Source organism: Corvus hawaiiensis, chromosome 7 (assembly GCF_020740725.1).
Source record: "Corvus hawaiiensis isolate bCorHaw1 chromosome 7, bCorHaw1.pri.cur, whole genome shotgun sequence".
In the NCBI taxonomy this organism is placed as follows: Eukaryota; Metazoa; Chordata; class Aves; order Passeriformes; family Corvidae; genus Corvus; species Corvus hawaiiensis.
In genome coordinates this window covers 27,220,708-27,239,816 of record NC_063219.1, presented here as the reverse complement: position 1 = coordinate 27,239,816, position 19,109 = coordinate 27,220,708, and the positions used below count along the sequence as shown (strand labels likewise).

At 41.7% G+C, this 19,109-nt stretch overlaps 1 protein-coding gene across 1 annotated transcript in view; it reads left to right on the top strand.

Annotated features, from left to right (window-relative positions):
- Window positions 1–19,109, top strand: part of CNTNAP5 (contactin associated protein family member 5) — a 284,718-nt gene that overhangs the window by 249,206 nt on the left and 16,403 nt on the right. Inside the window, exons 20-21 of the mRNA XM_048308706.1 lie at window positions 9,508–9,638; window positions 11,095–11,179. Coding sequence (XP_048164663.1) covers window positions 9,508–9,638; window positions 11,095–11,179 — 216 coding nt within the window. The remainder of the gene's footprint in view (window positions 1–9,507; window positions 9,639–11,094; window positions 11,180–19,109) is intronic.

Genomic DNA, 19,109 nt, shown 5'->3' with positions numbered 1-19,109 from the left:
AAGACAGAAAGGGAGATTTGAGCACAGATATGAACATTTGGTCCAATAGTATCACACAGAGGCTTCATATCATGAAGTTCAACAAGGCTAAGTGCAAGGTCCTGTGTTGGGGTCCCTCCCCTGCCGTGTAGCCCTGGGAGAGGGGCCCTGAGGGCACAGACACGGGGCTACCCTGTCCCTGCTCAGCCTCGTTCCCATTGGTTGGTTTGTGTTCCCTGCGCGGGCAGAAGGACCCTTGGTCCCGTGACTGGAACAGTTCCTCAGCAGAGCCCCGGCCATGCGGCTGGAGAAATAAACATCTCTCTGAAACAGCTAGCAAGAATCTGTCTGTCCGTATATATTTCCTTTCCACGGGACTCCTGGTTTGATATATGCGTGTTGCAGTATCCCCACTGCAACAAATGGTGGAGATTTGAGAGCAGAACGATCCCCGATCCCTAAGCGACTGATTTGTGTGAGTAAACCCTGGAAACTTTGGATTCCTCTTCTTGGTTTTGCTTTGCTATTCCATATCTAAACTATGGAGGAACCGTGGGAAGACTCTTGGCTCTCAGAGCCGCATATGGACATTTATCTTAAACTTAAAATGATTCTTGAACAACGATTTGTAAATTTTAGCTTGATTCAAGCTCAAAAAGAACTGAAACACTTCCTGGCATGGTTGTTTAAGAACTTTTTCTATGTTTCTTGGGATTTAATTCTTACCAAGGGCTTTTGGAAAACCGTTTGGACACAGTTAATATTGGAGTCAAAATATATGCCGATGGAAGAATATTTTCGTGAATATTATTTAGTTACTGAGACTGTTGAGCAATGTCAGCTGTGTCCTGGTGAAGGGAAGCGTGGCGCAGGGACCGTGCGGCCCAGGCCACGTGCACCGAGCGCTCTGAGAGCAGCAGCGAGGCAGTTCCCGTGTGCGGGCGGAGCCACGCGAGCCGCAGTGTCGGTGGCGGAGCGAGGAGCAGCGGGACCCGGCGGTGCCCGAATGGCCCCGTGCAGCGCGTGGTGGAGCGAGCCCCGTGAACGCCCGACCGAGAGGGGCGGCGCGCAGGCAGCGGCTGGCGGCGGTGGCGGTGGAGCGGAGCCGCGCCCGGCCGAGACGCGCGCTGGAGCGGGGCGCGGGGGGGTCGTCGCTCGGGGGCCCGGCCGAGACGTGGGTGCAGCGCCCGGCAGCGGCAGCGAAGCTGCGACCAGAGGAGGCGACGCACGGAGAACTGAGCGGCACGGCCCGGCCCGGCCCGCGCAGCCCCGAACGCGACCCCGGGAAGAGCGCGCAGGCACCAGCAGCCCCGACAATTCCAACACGGGAGCGACCGAAAGAGAGAACAAAGACGCAGCGAGACAGAAAACAGCAGCCACTCGGAAAAAGGAAAACATCATAGTAACTAAGATCTTAGGGATAGTAAAATGGTATAATGTTAAGCAAAATTATGGTTTTATAACAAGGTGTGACAACCAGCAAGACATATTCGTGCATAGAACTGCTATTAAAAAGAATAACCCTGAAAAATGCATCCCAAGCTTGGGAGATGGAGAGGTGGTGGAATTTAATATTGTACTAGGGAGAAAAGGGTTACAAGCATCGCAGGTCACTGGGCCTGATGGTGTTTCTGTAAAAGGCAGTATATATGCAAAAAATCGTAGTCATGTTAGACAGTATCTCCATTGTAAGCCCCCCCTACAGTTTCCCTTTCCTAATCCCACCTTTCCCTTTTACCCTATGTCCTATTACCCCCAGTGTATTCCCAATCCGTTTTTTCACCCATGGTTTCCCTCACAAAACCATGCTTTTGCCAATTGTTTCCCCAAAAATCCCTTTCCAATGCCGAGTGGGGGATGAAAAGGGGGAGGGAAGAAGTTAAACCCTCTCCTGCCTCAGTTTCCCCACAAAGCATGCTCAGAGAATTCTGTCTCCCTTCTGTCAGCCCTAAGATGTTCCAGAGAATCTGTTTGGACATTTAAAGACTCAGGAGGGTGGCTTGTTTTGTTTTGAAACTGTTCTTGTTATGTTTATCCAGTTGTTTTCATTCTCCTTTTATTAAAATAAAACGGGTGAGGTGTTGGGGTCCCTCCCCTGCCGTGTAGCCCTGGGAGAGGGGCCCTGAGGGCACAGACATGGGGCTTCCCTGCCCCTGCTCAGCCTCGTTCCCATTGGTTGGTTTGTGTTCCCTGCGCGGGCAGAAGGACCCTTGGTCCCGTGACTGGAACAGTTCCTCAGCAGAGCCCCGGCCATGCGGCTGGAGAAATAAACATCTCTGAAACAGCTATCAAGAATCTGTCTGTCCATATATATATTTCCTTTCCACGGGACTCCTGGTTTGATATATGCGTGTTGCAGGATCCCCACTGCAACAGTCCTGAATATGATTGTGGGCAGTCCCAAGCACACATATAGGCTGGATGTAGAATGGATTGAGACCAGCCCTGAGGAAAAAACTTGAGAGCACTGGTTAATGAGAAGCTCATCATGACCTGGCAACGTGATCTCACAATCTAGAAAGCCAACTGTATCGAAAGCAGCGTGGCCAGCAGGTCGAGGGAGGTGATTCTCCCCCTCTACTCCACTGTTGTGAGATCCCACCCAGAGCATTCAAACGACTCTGGGGTCCCATCATGAGAAGGATGTGGACCTGTTGAAGCAAGTCTGGGGGAGGGCTACAAAAATGATCAGATGGCTGAAGCACCCTTCCAGTGAAGACAGGCTGAGAGAGTTGGGGTTCAGCCTGGAGAAGAGAAGGCTCTGAGGAGAATTAGAGCCCTTCCAGTACTTAGAGGGGGGCTACAACAAAGCTGGAGAGGGACATGTTACACAGGTATGATGGGGCAAGGGGGGAAGGCTTCAAACTGAAAGAGGGTATGTTTAGATTTGATGTTAGAAAGAAATTCATTATGAGGGTGCTGAGGCAATGGAATGGGTTGCCCAGACAAGTTTTGGATACCCATCCCTAGAAGTGTTCAAGACCAGGTTGGATAGGACTTTGAGCAACGTGGTCTAGTGGAAGGTGTCTGTTCCCATGTCCATTTCCATGGCAGGGAAGTTGGAACCAGGTAATGTTTAGGGTCCTTTCCAACCGGAACCATTCTGTGATTCTGTGATAGCCTTTGTTAATGAAGGGTCTTAAAGTGAAAGTGTTTTAAAATTTTGAAGAATATGTAGAAAAGGTATGGTTTAAAATTTACCAGAGAACAAATCTCACTGCCAGAAAGCAGGTGCTTTCAGGGAGATTTAACTATAACTGAAACCCTCAGTTCTCACCTTCATCTTTACATTCAATCACCTTCAGGGAATAAAGATAGTTAATGTTGCATCACTTTGTAAAAGAAACAGTAAACACTTCCTTCACCTAAAAGAAATATCTAGGAATGTGGAGATAATGATAGTGACTAATAGTGTGTTTTTTAAATTGCTCCTCCCTCAGAGATTTCTTGTCATTTTTCAGTGAATGAACATTCATGTATTTTACCAAGGATAAACCGTGGCATAAAGAAGGAAGACGATTGGTCAGCAGCCATCAAGCTGGTAGATACCAAATTGTGGCAGTGCTCTGTCCTCCAGGGTACATAAAAGCACCACTGTGTATGCTTACCCATGAGCTGAGCTGGAGAGACAGTGTTCAGGATTTTCCCACATCCATGGGTTAGCCCAATTCCCATTTTAGACCCAGCCGCATCACTGTGTACACGAGCTGTTTTGTTCAGATAAGTGGTCCCCTTAAAATAACTGGAATAAGCTCTGTGTTTAGGCCACTCAGTGTGTGCAAGATGAGCTCTGACTGTGATGCTCTGGGTAATTTTTTAGATTTGCTGTATTTTTTACCTTTGGAGCAAGAAGCATCTGCCCATTCCTTGTTAATTGCTGGTCAGTCTGTGTTCAGTCAACTGGCGGCTGGTGGGAATGAGATGTCTGTGAAGGTTAAACACATTTCTCAGTCACGTAAGGGAACCAGCTACATTTATTGATGTTTAAGTGACAATCTCAATCTGGGTCCAGCTGTCTAGCAGGATTGTAAAATTAGCTGAGGTCATGGGCCTCCAGATAGGCTCCTTTTGGTGTGTGGGGTTTTTTCTAAGTTGAAGAAGTGCAATGCGAAGAGAAAGTGTTGTTTTCTTTTTTTTTTTTTTTTAATATAAGATGGTCTGAATATGATCCTTAAGTCTTGAATGTCTCAAGCATTGAGTGAGAGGCATTCAAATAACCTCCTGGGTTTTTTTATTACTGAAAGAGACTGCAAAAAATTAAGTGGTGTATTTTTCTTTTAAACCCTATGAAACGGTATTGTCTAAGTGAGTTCAATAGCTGAGTAGTGATATCAGCAAGTATGTTCAACAGTTTTTCTTCTTTGTTTTTTCCATGCAAAACAAATAGGAAGAGTCACCTCCTAAAAAAGTGCAACTACTTGCTTAGTTAAACATCACTGGACACTGAAGAGGTGGGCTCTGTTCTTAAAATCACCAGCAGCACTTCAAATGGAGAGTAAATTTGCTGAGTAAATATCCCTGGGGAGAAGCTGCTAATTAAGGAACATGTTTCTAAGCCAGCTGTTCCTAACTGAGAAAACAGTGGTTCATTTTTAAATATCTAGGCTATGAAGAGGGACACTGCCACGCTGAAACTGTGCAAGTTCCCAGAGATATATTTTGTGGTAGAGAGGATGGAAAAGTGCCATGTGCTGTTCTGCAATCAGAAGTGAACAAACATTTACACCTTATGGACTGCAAATGGCTTTCGAGCTAAATACTTTAAATTTTAATTTTTTTTCATCATAGCAACATCAGTAGCCTCACTAATACATTCCACCCTTTGTTTAATTTGTGCTTTCCTTAATTATTTTATTTTTCAGCTGTAGCTTGGCTGAGTCTGGAGAGTGCGTGTGGTGGTGTAGTTAAAGTCTAGCAGCCCAACAAGGGTGGCTGCGAGTTTGAGACAGCTGTAAGAAGTTCTGTTGGTCCTAAATGCTTTCCTCTGGGTGACACTGAGGCAACAAGACATGCAGGGGTAGTCCAATGCCCTTTTATCTAATGCAGTGTTTCACTATTTTGTATATACACATTTTCCCCAAATCAGAGTTTCAGCTGCCCTGGTTTAAATGTGTTAATGAAGTTACACGATGGTGATAAATTTGTACATTTTAAATGTGCCACCCACACATGCTCCTGAATTAACCTCAGCTTCTCTGAGCAGAGCAAGATGTCTTTCCAGCTGCTCCAGCCAGTTTAAGTCATTAAGAAGTGCTGTTGAAGTTGGTGAGAGTTGTTGGGTTCAATTTGGGGTCGTTTAAAACCAGTTTCCCTAAATAAAGGTCCTGCAGAGAAGTCTCAGACTCCAACGGATGCCATTCCCTTCCTTGCTCTTTGGTCCTTTGGACTAAATGACACAAGACCTGTGGTCCTGGTGACATGTGTGACAAGAATTTTACTTGAGAATGATGGATTTACAGACCAAATTCTTGGTATCCATTTCTCTTTTCTGCAAAGCTGCTTTAATCCTTTTGCCAAATACCTAGCTCTGGGTGAGGTCTTTCAAACGAGGGAGTCTTTTCCTGAGCTGGAACATTCTGTATAACATTTTCCCTTTTCTAGATGATGATTTAAAAATTACTATTTGATTTTCAACATAAGCTTTGACAGTCCAGAATTGATGTAAATTTGGTGGGCATAGGCCACAAAGCCAACAGATTGTTTCTGACATTCCACTCAGGCACTGCTGTAGACACAGAGCAAAGAAAGGCAGCTTTCTGTTGATGTGTTCAGTCAGCACAGGTTTGGGACATAGAATATATAACACCATGACCAAGGTATTTCTTCACACTGTGCAGTCTGGGAATATGTTTTTGTTCTTCAGACTGAAGACTTTGAAATCTCTAACCAGTTTTATATCCTTATTACCAGTAGTCTTGAGAGCTGCTACAGCAGCTTATCCCTCAGACAAAAGAAGCAGTTTGAAGGCCCCATGCTATTCCTGTAGCTGCCTGGAGGTTGGTTATGCTGACACTGATCATTAGCATTATCATTCTAGCAAGTACTAGTGCTGGCCTCCATCATCATCGAAAGAGTGTCCTGGGAGTGTTTTGTTTCAGAAAAGCCACCTCTGACTTAGTCACCAGCATGGAATGGCATAAATACTGCCCTTTGGTCTCTGTTTCCCAGGACTTCCCCCTGCACAAGGGAACCCCCAGGAATCCTATTCAGATGGCTCTTAGCTGTTTGATATCATCAGGCAGATGTCATTCAGCCCTACAATTGTGGATTTTAGTATTGCAGGTTGCAGACTGAAGACCACAGTGATGTGCAGGAAGCCAGCTTTGACACTGGCAGTGGTCTCATCCCAGCAGCATGGCAGCCCACATGGAATCATTTCTTCAGGAAGTGCTGAAAAGAGGCCGTGCTGTGCTCAGTAACTCTGTGGCTAAGCTAAGCTTGCTCCGCTCTCTCAGGCTGTTCTAGACGCAGAATTCAAAGCCAAAGGGGATGGATAACTACAACAATCATGTGTGAATCTACTCTGACCTAATACTGCTGGGGTAATGTGCCCAGTAAAATTTTCCAGCCCAAGGCCAAAATAAAGATATCTTTCTTTTCCTTTCCCTTCCTCATTTATTGACTTAATAGCAATTGTGTCCAGCAATTGGATGTACATTAGAGAAGGAACACGACTGGCTGCACATTGCTTGAGCATTATGACACTCTAGGTGCGCATGCTCAGACATGGAGAGCTGAAAAGAGGATGACGGGCATGAGTACAACAAGACTGACAGAAATTACACTGCTCATGATTAGTGTGAACCCCTATTGTGAGGCAAAAATGATGCAAAATAGAGAATAGGGAGAATAGAGCTGGTTTATGCACTGATTTCCATTTGCAGTTACTGAACTTGGTCTGATGTGATGGAGAAAGTCAGTGGACCAGATAATCAAAATTCAGAAGACAAAATAAAATTCTTAATAATAATCCTAATTAACAATCCATTTACTTTGCTTGTCAAGTAATAAAATGGCAATTTAATCTGCCAAGAAAATTATTCTGTAATCTGAGCACAGAAGTTTTGGTATTGAATGCAAGGCAAAATCAGCTCTCATCTACAATGGTGAAAATTCAAAAACACCTCAAGAGATGAGCCCATGTACTTCTGGTTTATATTAATGCAAATTTGGCCCCAGGCAAAATGCCAGTTTGAATTCAATAGTTTTGAAGAGCAGCTGTCCATAAAAAAAGTTGCCACTGAAACTCAAAGCAATTTGACAAAATAAAATGCTGTTCACTGATCTCTTTACATGATTTAAGGTGAAATTGCACCACTATAGAAAGTAAGATCTGTTCTTAATGGATGCCAAGAGCCTCCTCCATTGTCTCCCAACAAATGGAACAGATGGTTTCTGGTTTAAAATCAGTGCTTTCCTGACAAAGTCAATGGGTAAATCCCTGTTTGCAGCAGCTGAGAGCCTGGATAGACTGCATGCCATGCTGACTCCCTTTGAAAACAAATGTGCTGGTTGCTGTTGTTGATCACCTGCATGCAGTAGTACCAATTATACTTTATATACATGTGTGTTCATAACATTCAAAAAAAGCAGAGACGCTTTTTTCACATTTACAAACTAAGGCCCTGTTCCATTTTTTGCTTTACATCTCTTTCAAAGGCTCCAGCTAAGAGGCAGCCTATAAAACTCCTGCTGAGACATGATTTTTAGTTTGGACCAGTCTGTTAGACTATCCCATTTTAGTTTCAGCTTATTCTGTGTGGTGATCTTAGCTGTGGTATTCAGGGTCAGTCAAACTTTGCGCTTTTTATCAGCTCTCCCACTGCCCAGAGCAAATCCGAAGAACTTCCTTGCACTTGGGCTTCTTTTCTCATGTGTTTCTGTAGTGTTTTAAGATGTTTACACTGTTAATCCCTGTTGATGCACCTTTTGTTCAGTACCAGATAATGTGATTGTGATTTAGATTTGGACCTTTGAGTGTGACATTCATGGTGACAGACAGCACCTCCTTGCCCTCACTATGCAATGAGGGCTGGGAGATCTGCAGTATGATTTGGGGCAGGTGAATTGGGAACTATAATATCACACTGAATAATTTAGCAGTTTTTACTGACCTTGATCTCTTCACAAATTCCCCTCTAAAGTCCATGACTATGTGTGAGAATGTAAATGCCTTTTATCCCTTTTTTTTTTTTTATTTTCACTTTAAAATTTCCCCTGAACCAGCAGACCTCTCAATCAGCTTAAAAGCCTTCATCCTAGTAGTTCATTCTCATTTTCCCTCTTGATTTTGGAAGCTTTTTTTCTATCCTACAAATCCCAGAGAGTATCAGTGCTCATCTGGGATATACTGAATTTTGTAATACTTTTTTAAAAGTACAGCTCTTAGGAGCAAAACATCCTGGCAAGGGAAAACGAGGGGGAACTATTTTAACTGGGCTAGGGGTCCTATCTTGAAGGACTAGCAACTTCACTGTGAGGTGTGTAGAGGTGGAAAAATTCCTGACGATTTTGAGAACATGGAAAAAATGCAGGACCTTTTCTCAGGGCTGGGGTGCTGTCAGCATTCATTTTCTCTTTGGAAACAGTAAAAGCTTTCTATGGTGCTACAGTTCCATATATTTTGGTTGCTGATGCATAAAAAGAGTTCCAAAATTTCAGATTTTTTTTTTCTCCCTGCTCCTTAATTCTCAGAAAAGTATGATTGAAAGGATTTTGCCAGAATAGATTATTTTCCTTTTAGATTATGCCATATGTACCTCTGTGTGTGTGTGTGTGTGTATATATATATAGATAGATAGATAGATATTCATTCCCTGTAGTGATTTGTTGAAGGATTAATATTCATACTGGATTCCTTGTTTTCTTGTGCATTTTTATTTGTTATGGTACTGTTAATTATCAGAAGTCACAATGCTTTTTGATAGCAAGATTGAATGAGATGTTTGGCATTCATTTTTATATGAATTACATTAATTCCTTCAAATGTGTTAGAAGTAAAAGTAAAAATACTTCTTTATTACATATAAATGATAATGCAAGTACAGGCCTTTAACTGTTTGAAATTAAGTTATCCTTCTCCCAGTTGTCACTGTCTTCTGTGTTGTCTGTTCCATCTCGATGAAAAGGAATGATAAAATCCAGCATTATTAGTTTAATAGAACAGTGCAAGCCCTGCATGCCCTCTGCTGGAAGTGATCCCTCACAGGATGATGTGGATCAGCTTCTGGCAGTGCTCAGTGTCTGACCTGCAGACAGGCACACTCGCCTTTGGTATACTTAGTTACTCATTAAGTTATATGTCTCCATAGCAGTTTGTTAACCCAGAAGGAAGGAAAGCTCCTCCAGTGCATTATTTTCTTCAGACTTTTCATTACAGTTTGAACTCTTTCAACCTCCTTCTTGACTTATTAACCTTGTTACTCCATTGCAATAAAAAGAAAATGAGTTATTTGTTCTGTAGAGTTGTTGAATGATACCCCATTACTGACACAGGTTTTATACATGCAATTTTGCTCTGCTTTTAAGGAAGTTTACAGGTCCGATACAAGCTGAGTAAGGATGGGCTCCTCATTTTCACCATTGACTCTGGAAATTTTGCCAACCGAGAGCTGCACCATGTGAAGATTAACAGGGAAGGCAGAGAGCTCGTCATCCAGGTATGCCATGGCTTATGCTGAGTGCTAAATTATACTTCAGGCCACAAACCCTGGCACAGGTTTCCCAGAGAAGTTGTGGATTCCCATCTCTGGAAGTGTTCAAGGTCAGGTTGGATGGGGCTCTGAACAACCTGGTCTAGTGGGAGGTGTCCCTGTCCACAGCAAGAGGGTTGGAACGAGATGATCTTTAAGGTTTTTTCCAACCCAAGCCATTGTATTATTCTATGAATTCTGGGAATCAGGCTCCCTGATCTCAGTGCCTGATCACTGGCAGGAGGCAAAGCTTTCACACTGATCCAGCAGCAGAACAGCCCTTTGAGCAAAGCTCCATCTAGATCCTATTCAAAAAGTGCCCATCAGTGATGTTTTCCATTGGGGGGTCCTTCCCCTGCTTCTGAAAATCTGTGAATTAGAAAACACCTTTGGCTAGAAATTCATCTGGACCACTGAAGTGGTTCCATGGCTTAGGAGTGTCTGTGTGATCTGTAGTCTCCATTGAAACACTGTATGGATCATGAAAAAGCTGCGAAAGGGAGAAAAAAGCTGAGGAATTTAATTTCAGTGAGGGTATGTTTCCCAAGGGAGACTGTGACCCCAGCTGTCTTATCCTCTCACAGAAAAGGAACAGCTGAGGGAATACAGGGTGCAGTCACCATGTACATGGCAGTGCCCCATCCTAGAAACTAGAAGCAAGCCTTGCTGAGTGTGACAACCTCATGAGAGACAAAACCCCTCATCTGCCTTGCTTCCCTGCATCATCTGTTTTTTCAAGGCAGGGAGAAGAGAACCATCTTACTGCTCCTTCTGCTTTTCTTCTAAGGCTAATTACAGCAGTTCATACTGCAAAACAGATTGGCTAGATCTGGGCAAAAATCATTTAACAGGGAAGGGTGGCAGAGTCTGTAGAGAGGTTGTGTCTTAAGGAATAGAATGAGAAGACAGAAACATGCAGCGCTGCATTTTTTTTTTTCCTCTACAGTTTCCATCTCGGGGTGGTAAACTGCGGTGGGTAGGCCTCATTATCTATGAAAAAGGTTTATGCTAAAAGCCAGGGTTTTCCTCAAGTACCAATCTTCTATTGTCTGCTGCTCTGTGGTTTTCTTCTGTGCAGAACTAATTCTTCCCAATACATTTCTAGAGGGGCCTCCTTCGAGTGTATTCTGAAGTGACTAGACATGGATTTTGAGAAGCAGGGGGATTTCAGGGTCAGACATTTTAAGCTTTTCTGCAGGGGAAGTTTCTTCAAAGTCCTTTATATGACTATTCTGGTATACCTTTCAGCTTCTCATGCTAAAATCAAAGCACATTCACTTTGCTATCTTTAGAAACTGAATCACGCTTGGGGGCAGAATTAGCTGATTTGCAGCTGAGAACGTTCCCAGAAGTTTGCGGTACAATGAGATCTAGGGGTGTCCGTGTGCTGTTGTACTGAAGTAATTTTATTGACCTCTTCCAGGTTGATCAAGTTCTCAAACTCAAACACAACTTTTCTGAGATTGATTTTAAGGCCATTAAGTCACTCACCTTGGGCAAGGTCACAGGTAGGTTCTACTAAAAATATTCCTGATTCGTATAGTGCTGGAATTAGCCTGTGCTGTGTGTTGGGTTTCTGATAGAATTGGGGGTTTGTTTGGATGGTTTTGCTGTAAGAGTTGGCCTGAGCATTCCAGTACTCCTATTTATGTATTTCATCAATGCAAAACTTTGGCAGCTTTACTTGTTTGCACCAATAGCAATATTAAGTACTCCTACTTCTCCCTCCAGTGAAGTGATTCATATAGCCTATGTGACTGCACAGGGCAGCATCCTAGCCTAATGATACCATTTTGCTGACTGCAGCTTGCTCCTCTCCAGCCATTTCTGTTTTCTAATGATAAGAACAGCAAAATGAGCCTTCATCCTCTACTTTTTTTTCAATGACTGACTTTTTTTCAGTCTTTTTCCATTTGAATTCTGCAAGGAATATTGCATATAGCACTTAGGCCACAATTCTACAAGTTCTGTACATGGACCTTCTTGATCTGGTAATGGCTTTGAGGAGTACAAAGCCATTACCAGACCAGGAAAACCCTGCCTGAAATTTGGAAAATAGAACTCCTCTTTTTTTATTGTCAAGTATGTCATATTGCTTTATATAAGGGTCTTGTTCTTTCTCAGCAAGATTCTAAATGCTTCCTTCTTTACAGACATTTCAGTCCTTTGTTCAAATTGGACCTCCATATCAAGCCTGACATCTGTCTCACCATTGCAATTTTATATGTTTCATTATTAGCACACGAGGCCTGTGGGACTGGCAGCTAGACAGAAACTACAGACATCCTCTAGTGTCTGCTAGTGCAGTGTAACTCTGTAGAATGACAGTAGTGCATTCTGCATCACGTTTTATTAAGTACATTAACAGCAGGACCTGAGTATCCCCTTAGTTGTATATAATGGTTGGTTTTTTTTCAGAAGCCATCTTCCAAGCTTTGTGGACAGGTTTGGGCACCTGACAGTTTTCAGCCCAATTCAGAGCTAAGCTGAAATTCTCATTTTGTCAACAGTCAGCTGTAGTGCTGAAAATCTGAAAGAACATTACTCATCCTGAGCTCTACCTAGAGCTGCAGCTATAGACACCAAATCAATAAAGCAAGGATTTTCCAACCAAAAGGTTGTTGAAACACCTTCAAAAATGTAGCCAGAAAGCTGACATGGTGCAGCTCAGCATTATGGAGAGAAACTAGATTTAGTCACAAAAATATGATTAACTTCACAAGTGCAAGTTGTTGCAAAGCCAGAAAGCCCAGGTGTATCTCCAAAGGTCAGGCACTCAGTTCCACTGAAAACCATCAACTTTTCTCCTTCTTTTATTTCTCTCTTGCCCCAAAGTTTATTGGGATTTTGTTTTAGCAATAGCAGTAGTTCTTATTCTGTAATGGCACTAAAACCATAAACTTGGCCATGCAGATGGTGAAAGGTATTACTGCTCTACTGGAAATCACACAATGCATCCCAGCAAGTCACTTTAATTCCAGCCTAATCCTAATTCCAGTTTCTTCTTCATATGCTAAGTGAATTTTGATGAACTTTTTCTTTATCAGGATTTAATTTTCCAGGTTTTATCCCATAGCTGTTAGCTATGCTGGGTAGAGTCCTTGAGCCTTCACAAAATCACAGATCTTCCTCAGTCTTCTCCCTCCAGGATAACCAGTCCTAGCTCTGTCAAGCCTCTCTTCATAGGAGAGATGCTCTGGTCCCCAAATCATCTTTTCAGCCCTTCACTGAACTCCCTCCAGTAAGTCCATGTTTTTCTCCCACTGGGAAGCTGTCTTTCTCTGCAAAGCTGCTTTCCAGCTGGTCAGCCCCAGCCAGTGCTGGTGGATGGGGTTCTTCCTAACCAAGTGCAGATCTTTGCATTTCCTTTGTTGAACTTCAGTGTTCTTGTTTTCTCATTCCTCCAGCTTGTCAATGTCCCTCTGACAGGTGACAGAACCATCTGGTCTACCAACCACTTTTCACAATTTTGTATCTTATCCAAACTTACTCGGGTTGCACACTATTCTGTGATGGAAAAAATAAAAACAAACCAGAAATTCCTACTACTACAGTGTTTAGAGTATTGTTTTGTTGTACAAAGAGGAGAGTTGGACAGTGTCATTTTGGGAATGTGAAACTTACATAAATACGTTAACTCATCATGTATACTGTTGTATGGGTAAAATGCTGACTATTGCTTCATTTAATGATGCCTCACCCAGTGAATATGGGTGACTTGAGCCAATATCTGACAGGTTCTTCTTTCTCATTGCTCATGCCCTCAGCAGAGCATAAACTTCCAGAGGCATGTGATGCTTTGGAGTAGACCTAGACTTCCTGTAGTGTTTATTTTGGATGCCACTGGGATTACACACCTAAAGACATTCATTAGGAAATTTAAGTGTCCACTGAAAGAGAACCATGTGAAAAATCTTCTGTTCTACATGTCCTACATGTCCATGCTGTAATCTTCTGAAAATCTGTCTCTCTTCTTTCCTGTCACACCACTGCTCATTTGTCTGCTCCAACAGCCTGATCCTGGCTGCCTAATCAGATGATTTTACCACCTTCTTTCTTGATTCCACCATTAATTTTCCTCTGACTGGGAGATCTCAAAGAGGTCTTCCAGCAGGACATCATAAAAGCTTGAAACTTCTTCCTCACCAGACTTTCTTATGATAGCCATTCTAGCACAGCTGGAACTTTTGAAAAGTGCACTTCTATACAATGACCAGTTTTTTTAATAATAGTGTTTCCCCTGTTTCTACTCCCCCCACCCCAGCCCCATTACACTTTTTTTAGGTACTCTAATATTTTTTTTCCTTCTTTTTAAACCGGCTCTATTTTTTCCAATGGCTACCTTACACCCAGCTCCGAATTCTGGGAAAAAGACCCCTCTGTTTAAGGCAGAGGAGTCTCATCTGGAATTCAAAATGTAGGGACACTCACTCTGCCACAGACGACTTGAATGACCTTGGGTAAGCCATTTATGTGCAGATATAAAGGTAAGCAGGCATTTTATTCCCACTGGAACCAGTCTGAGCTTTACTATCTCCCTTCTCTATCAGTAAAGCATAGATAATGGAACAGCCCTGCATCAGAGGGGCGCTGGGAGGATAAAAGCATTAAAGGCTGTGAGCTCTTCAGATACACAGTAATGGGACCATATAGCTGCCTTAGAAAGATCAATCTAAATATAAGTGTGTCTTTGAAGACAAGGGAGTAAAAGGAGGCATCATTCAAGTTGCCAGCAGACGTCTGTTGAATTCATCCTCACAGTACCCAACAGCAATAGAAAAATATTATTATCCTGGAGTTTGTTGTCATTTTTACTTCACAAATATAGAGTCAGGACACAAAAGGACCTATCCAAAGCTCATCAGTATCAATGGGAGTTTTTCCTTGGACTTTAGTGAGTACTGGATTCAGGCCCCAAGTGGGTCATACAGTTTATGGCAAAGCCTCAGTGAAATCTTAACCAGAGTCCCAGTTCATTTACTTTAAGTGCTCCTTGCAGAGATCGTGCTGCTGTATTTAACCACACGAACATTCTGACCTAACTGTGAGCCTGGCTCTGCTTTGAACAAGGGATTGAACTGCATGACCTTCAGAGGTGTCTTTCAACTTAAATTATTTTCTAATTCTCTGATCTCAGAGACACATTTGCATGTGTTTAGGGGTTGTCTACAAAAAGCTGCTATCCCAGTGGAAAATATAATTTATTTGTTTGGAGGTTTACCTTGATGAATCCTTGAAAACTTCATACTGTGCCCCAATGCGTCTAAATTTTTCACCATTATTGTTCCTGGGAAAAAATAATCTCTGATGCAGAGAAGTGAATTTCATTGTCTGTGTATTTGCTTCTGAGCAATTTAATATAGTAGCTTATTAATTTTCTCTTTTATCATTTATTTTCTTCTTTGCCTCTGTTTTGTGAGTTCTTTTACTCAGAGTTTGAATTAAAAGGCAGGAGACAGGGAGTTCATCTTCAGACTTAGATGTTTATTATATCTTATCTATAATACAGCTGCACAGAGTGTGCCTCCAAGTTAACAAGGTGAAAATGGCCATGAGTTCTAACTTCCAAGGCCTTTTAAAGTCCAAATTACCCAATTATGGAATGCTGACTAATTTGTTTTTACTTATAATCCAATAACTAACTATTTGTGATCCACACTGCGGGTTTTTTTGACACAATACCAGAACATCCAGATTTGTGAAGAAGGAAGGAGAAAAGAAGAACAAATCCACACCCAAAATCCTCCATATTGTTACATATATCCCATAAAACTAATTTTTCTACATCTCTACATATTCCACCCAGTGATACAACTTTTAATTACACAGCAACAACCTCAGTGCTATCACAAAATTTGGGAAGCCTTTCCCAAGGCTTAAGGTCAAATGCAGTGTGCTGCTGAGGATCACTGTCTCTCAGCACTGAAAGACTGAAATTCTCAGAACTCAGGGTTCCAACAGTAGCTGTGTAGGGATACCAGAGTAAAAGGGGAGCACTGAAAGGATTCAAGAGGATTTTGAAGAAAAAGGTTGCAAGTATTTCTTTAGAACCTATTAGTGTTGAGCTAATTTATTTGTGCCTTCAAAGTGATCAATTAGCAGACCTTCCCACACTGGTATCATAAAGGATTGTGTATTCTAGCACAGGAACATAATATTTTTTAATCTCTAAAAGCCTGAGCTAAAACACACTCAAGTTTCCACTGAGTCATTCAGCTTTGATATAAAGTGTACGTAAAAGAAAGTTTATCTAGAAAGTAATTTTATTAAAATTATTATGCAGGTGCAGTACAATTCTTATGATTTCTACAATAGCTTTTCTTATTAAAAGTTCATGAGGAGAAAATAGAATCTGTACACTGAAGAGATCACAGAGCAATTCATCCAAGATTATATAGGGGCAGATGATAATGGGATAATTAAATCACAAGGGATAAGTTGTCATTAACTCTGAAATGCAAAAGCTGACTTAAAGAAGTACCTCCTTTTAGAGAGTTTCTATGAAAAATGCTTAAGTTTTGTGGGGGTTTTTTGGGTTTTTTGAGGTTTTGTTGGTTGGTTGGTTGGTTAGTTGGTTGGTTGGTTGGTTTTTTGGGTTTTTTTATGGAAAGACATTCCCTTTTTTAAGCTCACCAGATCACAATTTGCAGTTTAAACAATACAACAGTGGCTGTGAGAGATATAGGGTGGACTCTTCTAGTCACTGCAAATCTCATTTCTTTACTTCAGACCCTTCTTGCCCTTAATACCTATTTCTTAGGCAGACAGTATTGTGAACAAAGATCTCTTAGGTGAATTTTAGGGTGCCTTTAAAAATCATTGGTTTTCCTCCTAGTAGCCCAGTAAAGCATTAATGGAAGTGGAGCTTACTACGTAAGATACAAGAGGAGAGGCTTTTGGGACCAAGATGGCAAGCACTTAAAATAAGCAAAGTCTGGCTACCCCAGGCACTCCAAGCAATCCAAGGTCTAAGCTAAAAATGCCTTCAAGTCTCTATCGAAAAGAGACCAAATCTATTCCAACTTTTTCCCCAGCAATATAATTTACCATATGATTGTAACACTATGCTTAAGTGCCTGTTTTCTTGATGACAGTGCTGCCTTAATAAGTGTCCAAGGTCATCTGCTTCCACCCAGAAATTTTATTTTTAGACTGAATTCTTGCTACTTGAGTTGATTTTAGCTGTCTTCTTCTGGGAAAAACATATATTCTTTTGCACATCATCTCTCCATCTTCTTGCATGGATTTTATTTTTTTTATAGATTATGTTTTCAGCCCATGCAGAATCACATAGGACTGGTTGTGTTGTGACAGATTAGGATTCAAATGTCAAATATGACATGTGACAAATTTCCAACTCCAAGCAGTGCCTCATTTTCAATGATAAACTGTCTTTCAGAAAACATAAAAATACATGTCTTAAATTATCTCTGTGAAGCCTAATGAATTAAAAATTCTTAAATGTTCCACTTGGCACAAAATTGCAACAAAGCAAGTCCAGGCTCCTTGTGCTGGTTTGGGCATTCTGTTCATTCCTGGGGAGACTCATGAGGAGAAGTGCCTTTACTTTGCTCTTGCTGTTCCTTGCTTTTTCGGAAGTGCTTTGGAGGGGCGCTGAATGCCTGGAGCCAGACCCCTGTTCAAATTCATCCTTTCATTAAGCAACAGTCAAACTGGTTGAGCTCAGTTGTTGTAACCAGGAAAAACTTCTTTGGTTTTCAGTCCACTGTCTTTGTGGCAGACTCACGCCAGGAAGTGAGATTATTCCAAAGTCACATTTTTGGGTTCCAGGCTAACCCAAGATACACTTTCTACCCTTTGTAAATGAATGATTAATGTTAGCAGTGGTTACTGAGATTGTTGGTGGACACAGCAGCACATTCTTCAAGGTACCTGCACAGTGCCTTGTAGTCAGCTCTTCTGAGACAGGTGCAGTGTGTGGAGACTATAAGTGTCTTTTAGCTCAAGGTTTTGGGTTCAAATCTGGTGACAATGTCCAAGAAGTAATCTTGCCAGTCCTGTTCAGCACCTTGGCAAAATGAGGTGATGGATACGCTTTAACTCCCACAGAATCATATTTCTATATCTCAGACTTAAAAAACCAGAACAAGCAGAGCTTCATCCTACAGAGTAAATTCCCATTTGTGCTTCTACCTGTGATTCACTTAGATGAATTAATTAATTAGGACATAGACTTTTAAAACAGGCTATGTCTGCTGTCATTGAAGTTTAAAAACATTTCAGTTAAGGAAATCTGCAGTGGTCCTTCCTGGATGTAAGTGAGCACACAAGTAAACTTTGGGCTCAGGTTTAAGTTTCTGAATGACATGAAATTAATATTTATAAAGAAAGAACTGAAATATATTGAATAATGTTTATGGTCCTGTTTTACACAATGATACCTTTAGAAAGAGGGTATTTTACCCACTCTCCCTGCACAAAAATAACACTTTTGATTTCTCTTTGATTCCAGTTACCTGTCCTACTTGTTATCATATACAATGCCAATTTGCTGTTTCATTACTGAGCAGATTAATGCTTGGTCCTAGAGAATTCTCATGGAGTTCTATTCATGATGAAAATTAATTTCCCATTACTGAGATATGAAGGCCTAAAATTGTTTTATTTAAGATCTTAAAACAAGTGTGTTGTATGTGGCAGAGGTGTATAATGAAACAGCGGTGGAGCAGAATGTTTGATTTTGCAAATAGGAATAAATCAGCGCATGAGTTATGTTGATACAATCCATAAAGTTTAAAAAGTACAATCACATATTAGACTCAATCCTCATTATCATGTAAAACCACTGCAAATACATGGAAAACCAACATAAAGCTTGCTGAGCTGTGACATTGCAGACAGCTTCCAGGGATCAACTACAGGACCCAACAAGAAGCCAGGCCAACTTACGCACAACTCAGCAGATAAAGCTTAAAAATTACTTCCTAAATGTAGGGGTAAACTTAATTTGTGGAGAATGAGCAGTTTAATTACTAAAAGCTGGAAAAGATTGCCTTCTTATTCTCTGTGCAGAAATTAGCCAAAATAACTTCATTCTCCAGTACTGGAAACAGAAATGCAAGGCTAAAATGTCAGAAGCTCAAACCAAGCCAGCAGCAGCAATTCAGTTTGATTTTCCAGGCCAGTGAAATGCGTGGAAGGATTCACAGCATTGCCAGGTCAGAGGAAGGTCACTCAAGTTTCTCATGACCTTGGCTGCAGCACAGACCACAGAACTTCACCGAGTTGCTTCTCTCACTGAGCGGTATGTCATGCAGTGAAAACACCTTTTGGAAAAACATTTTATTGTGATGCAAAAACTCTAAAGGACAGAGTGTCCTTTAATAAGCCTTTCATAGAGCTAACCATGTCATAATCACAGATTTACATTATCCTCTCAAGAATTCAGAGGGCAGCACAAGTCGTTCACATCCAAGT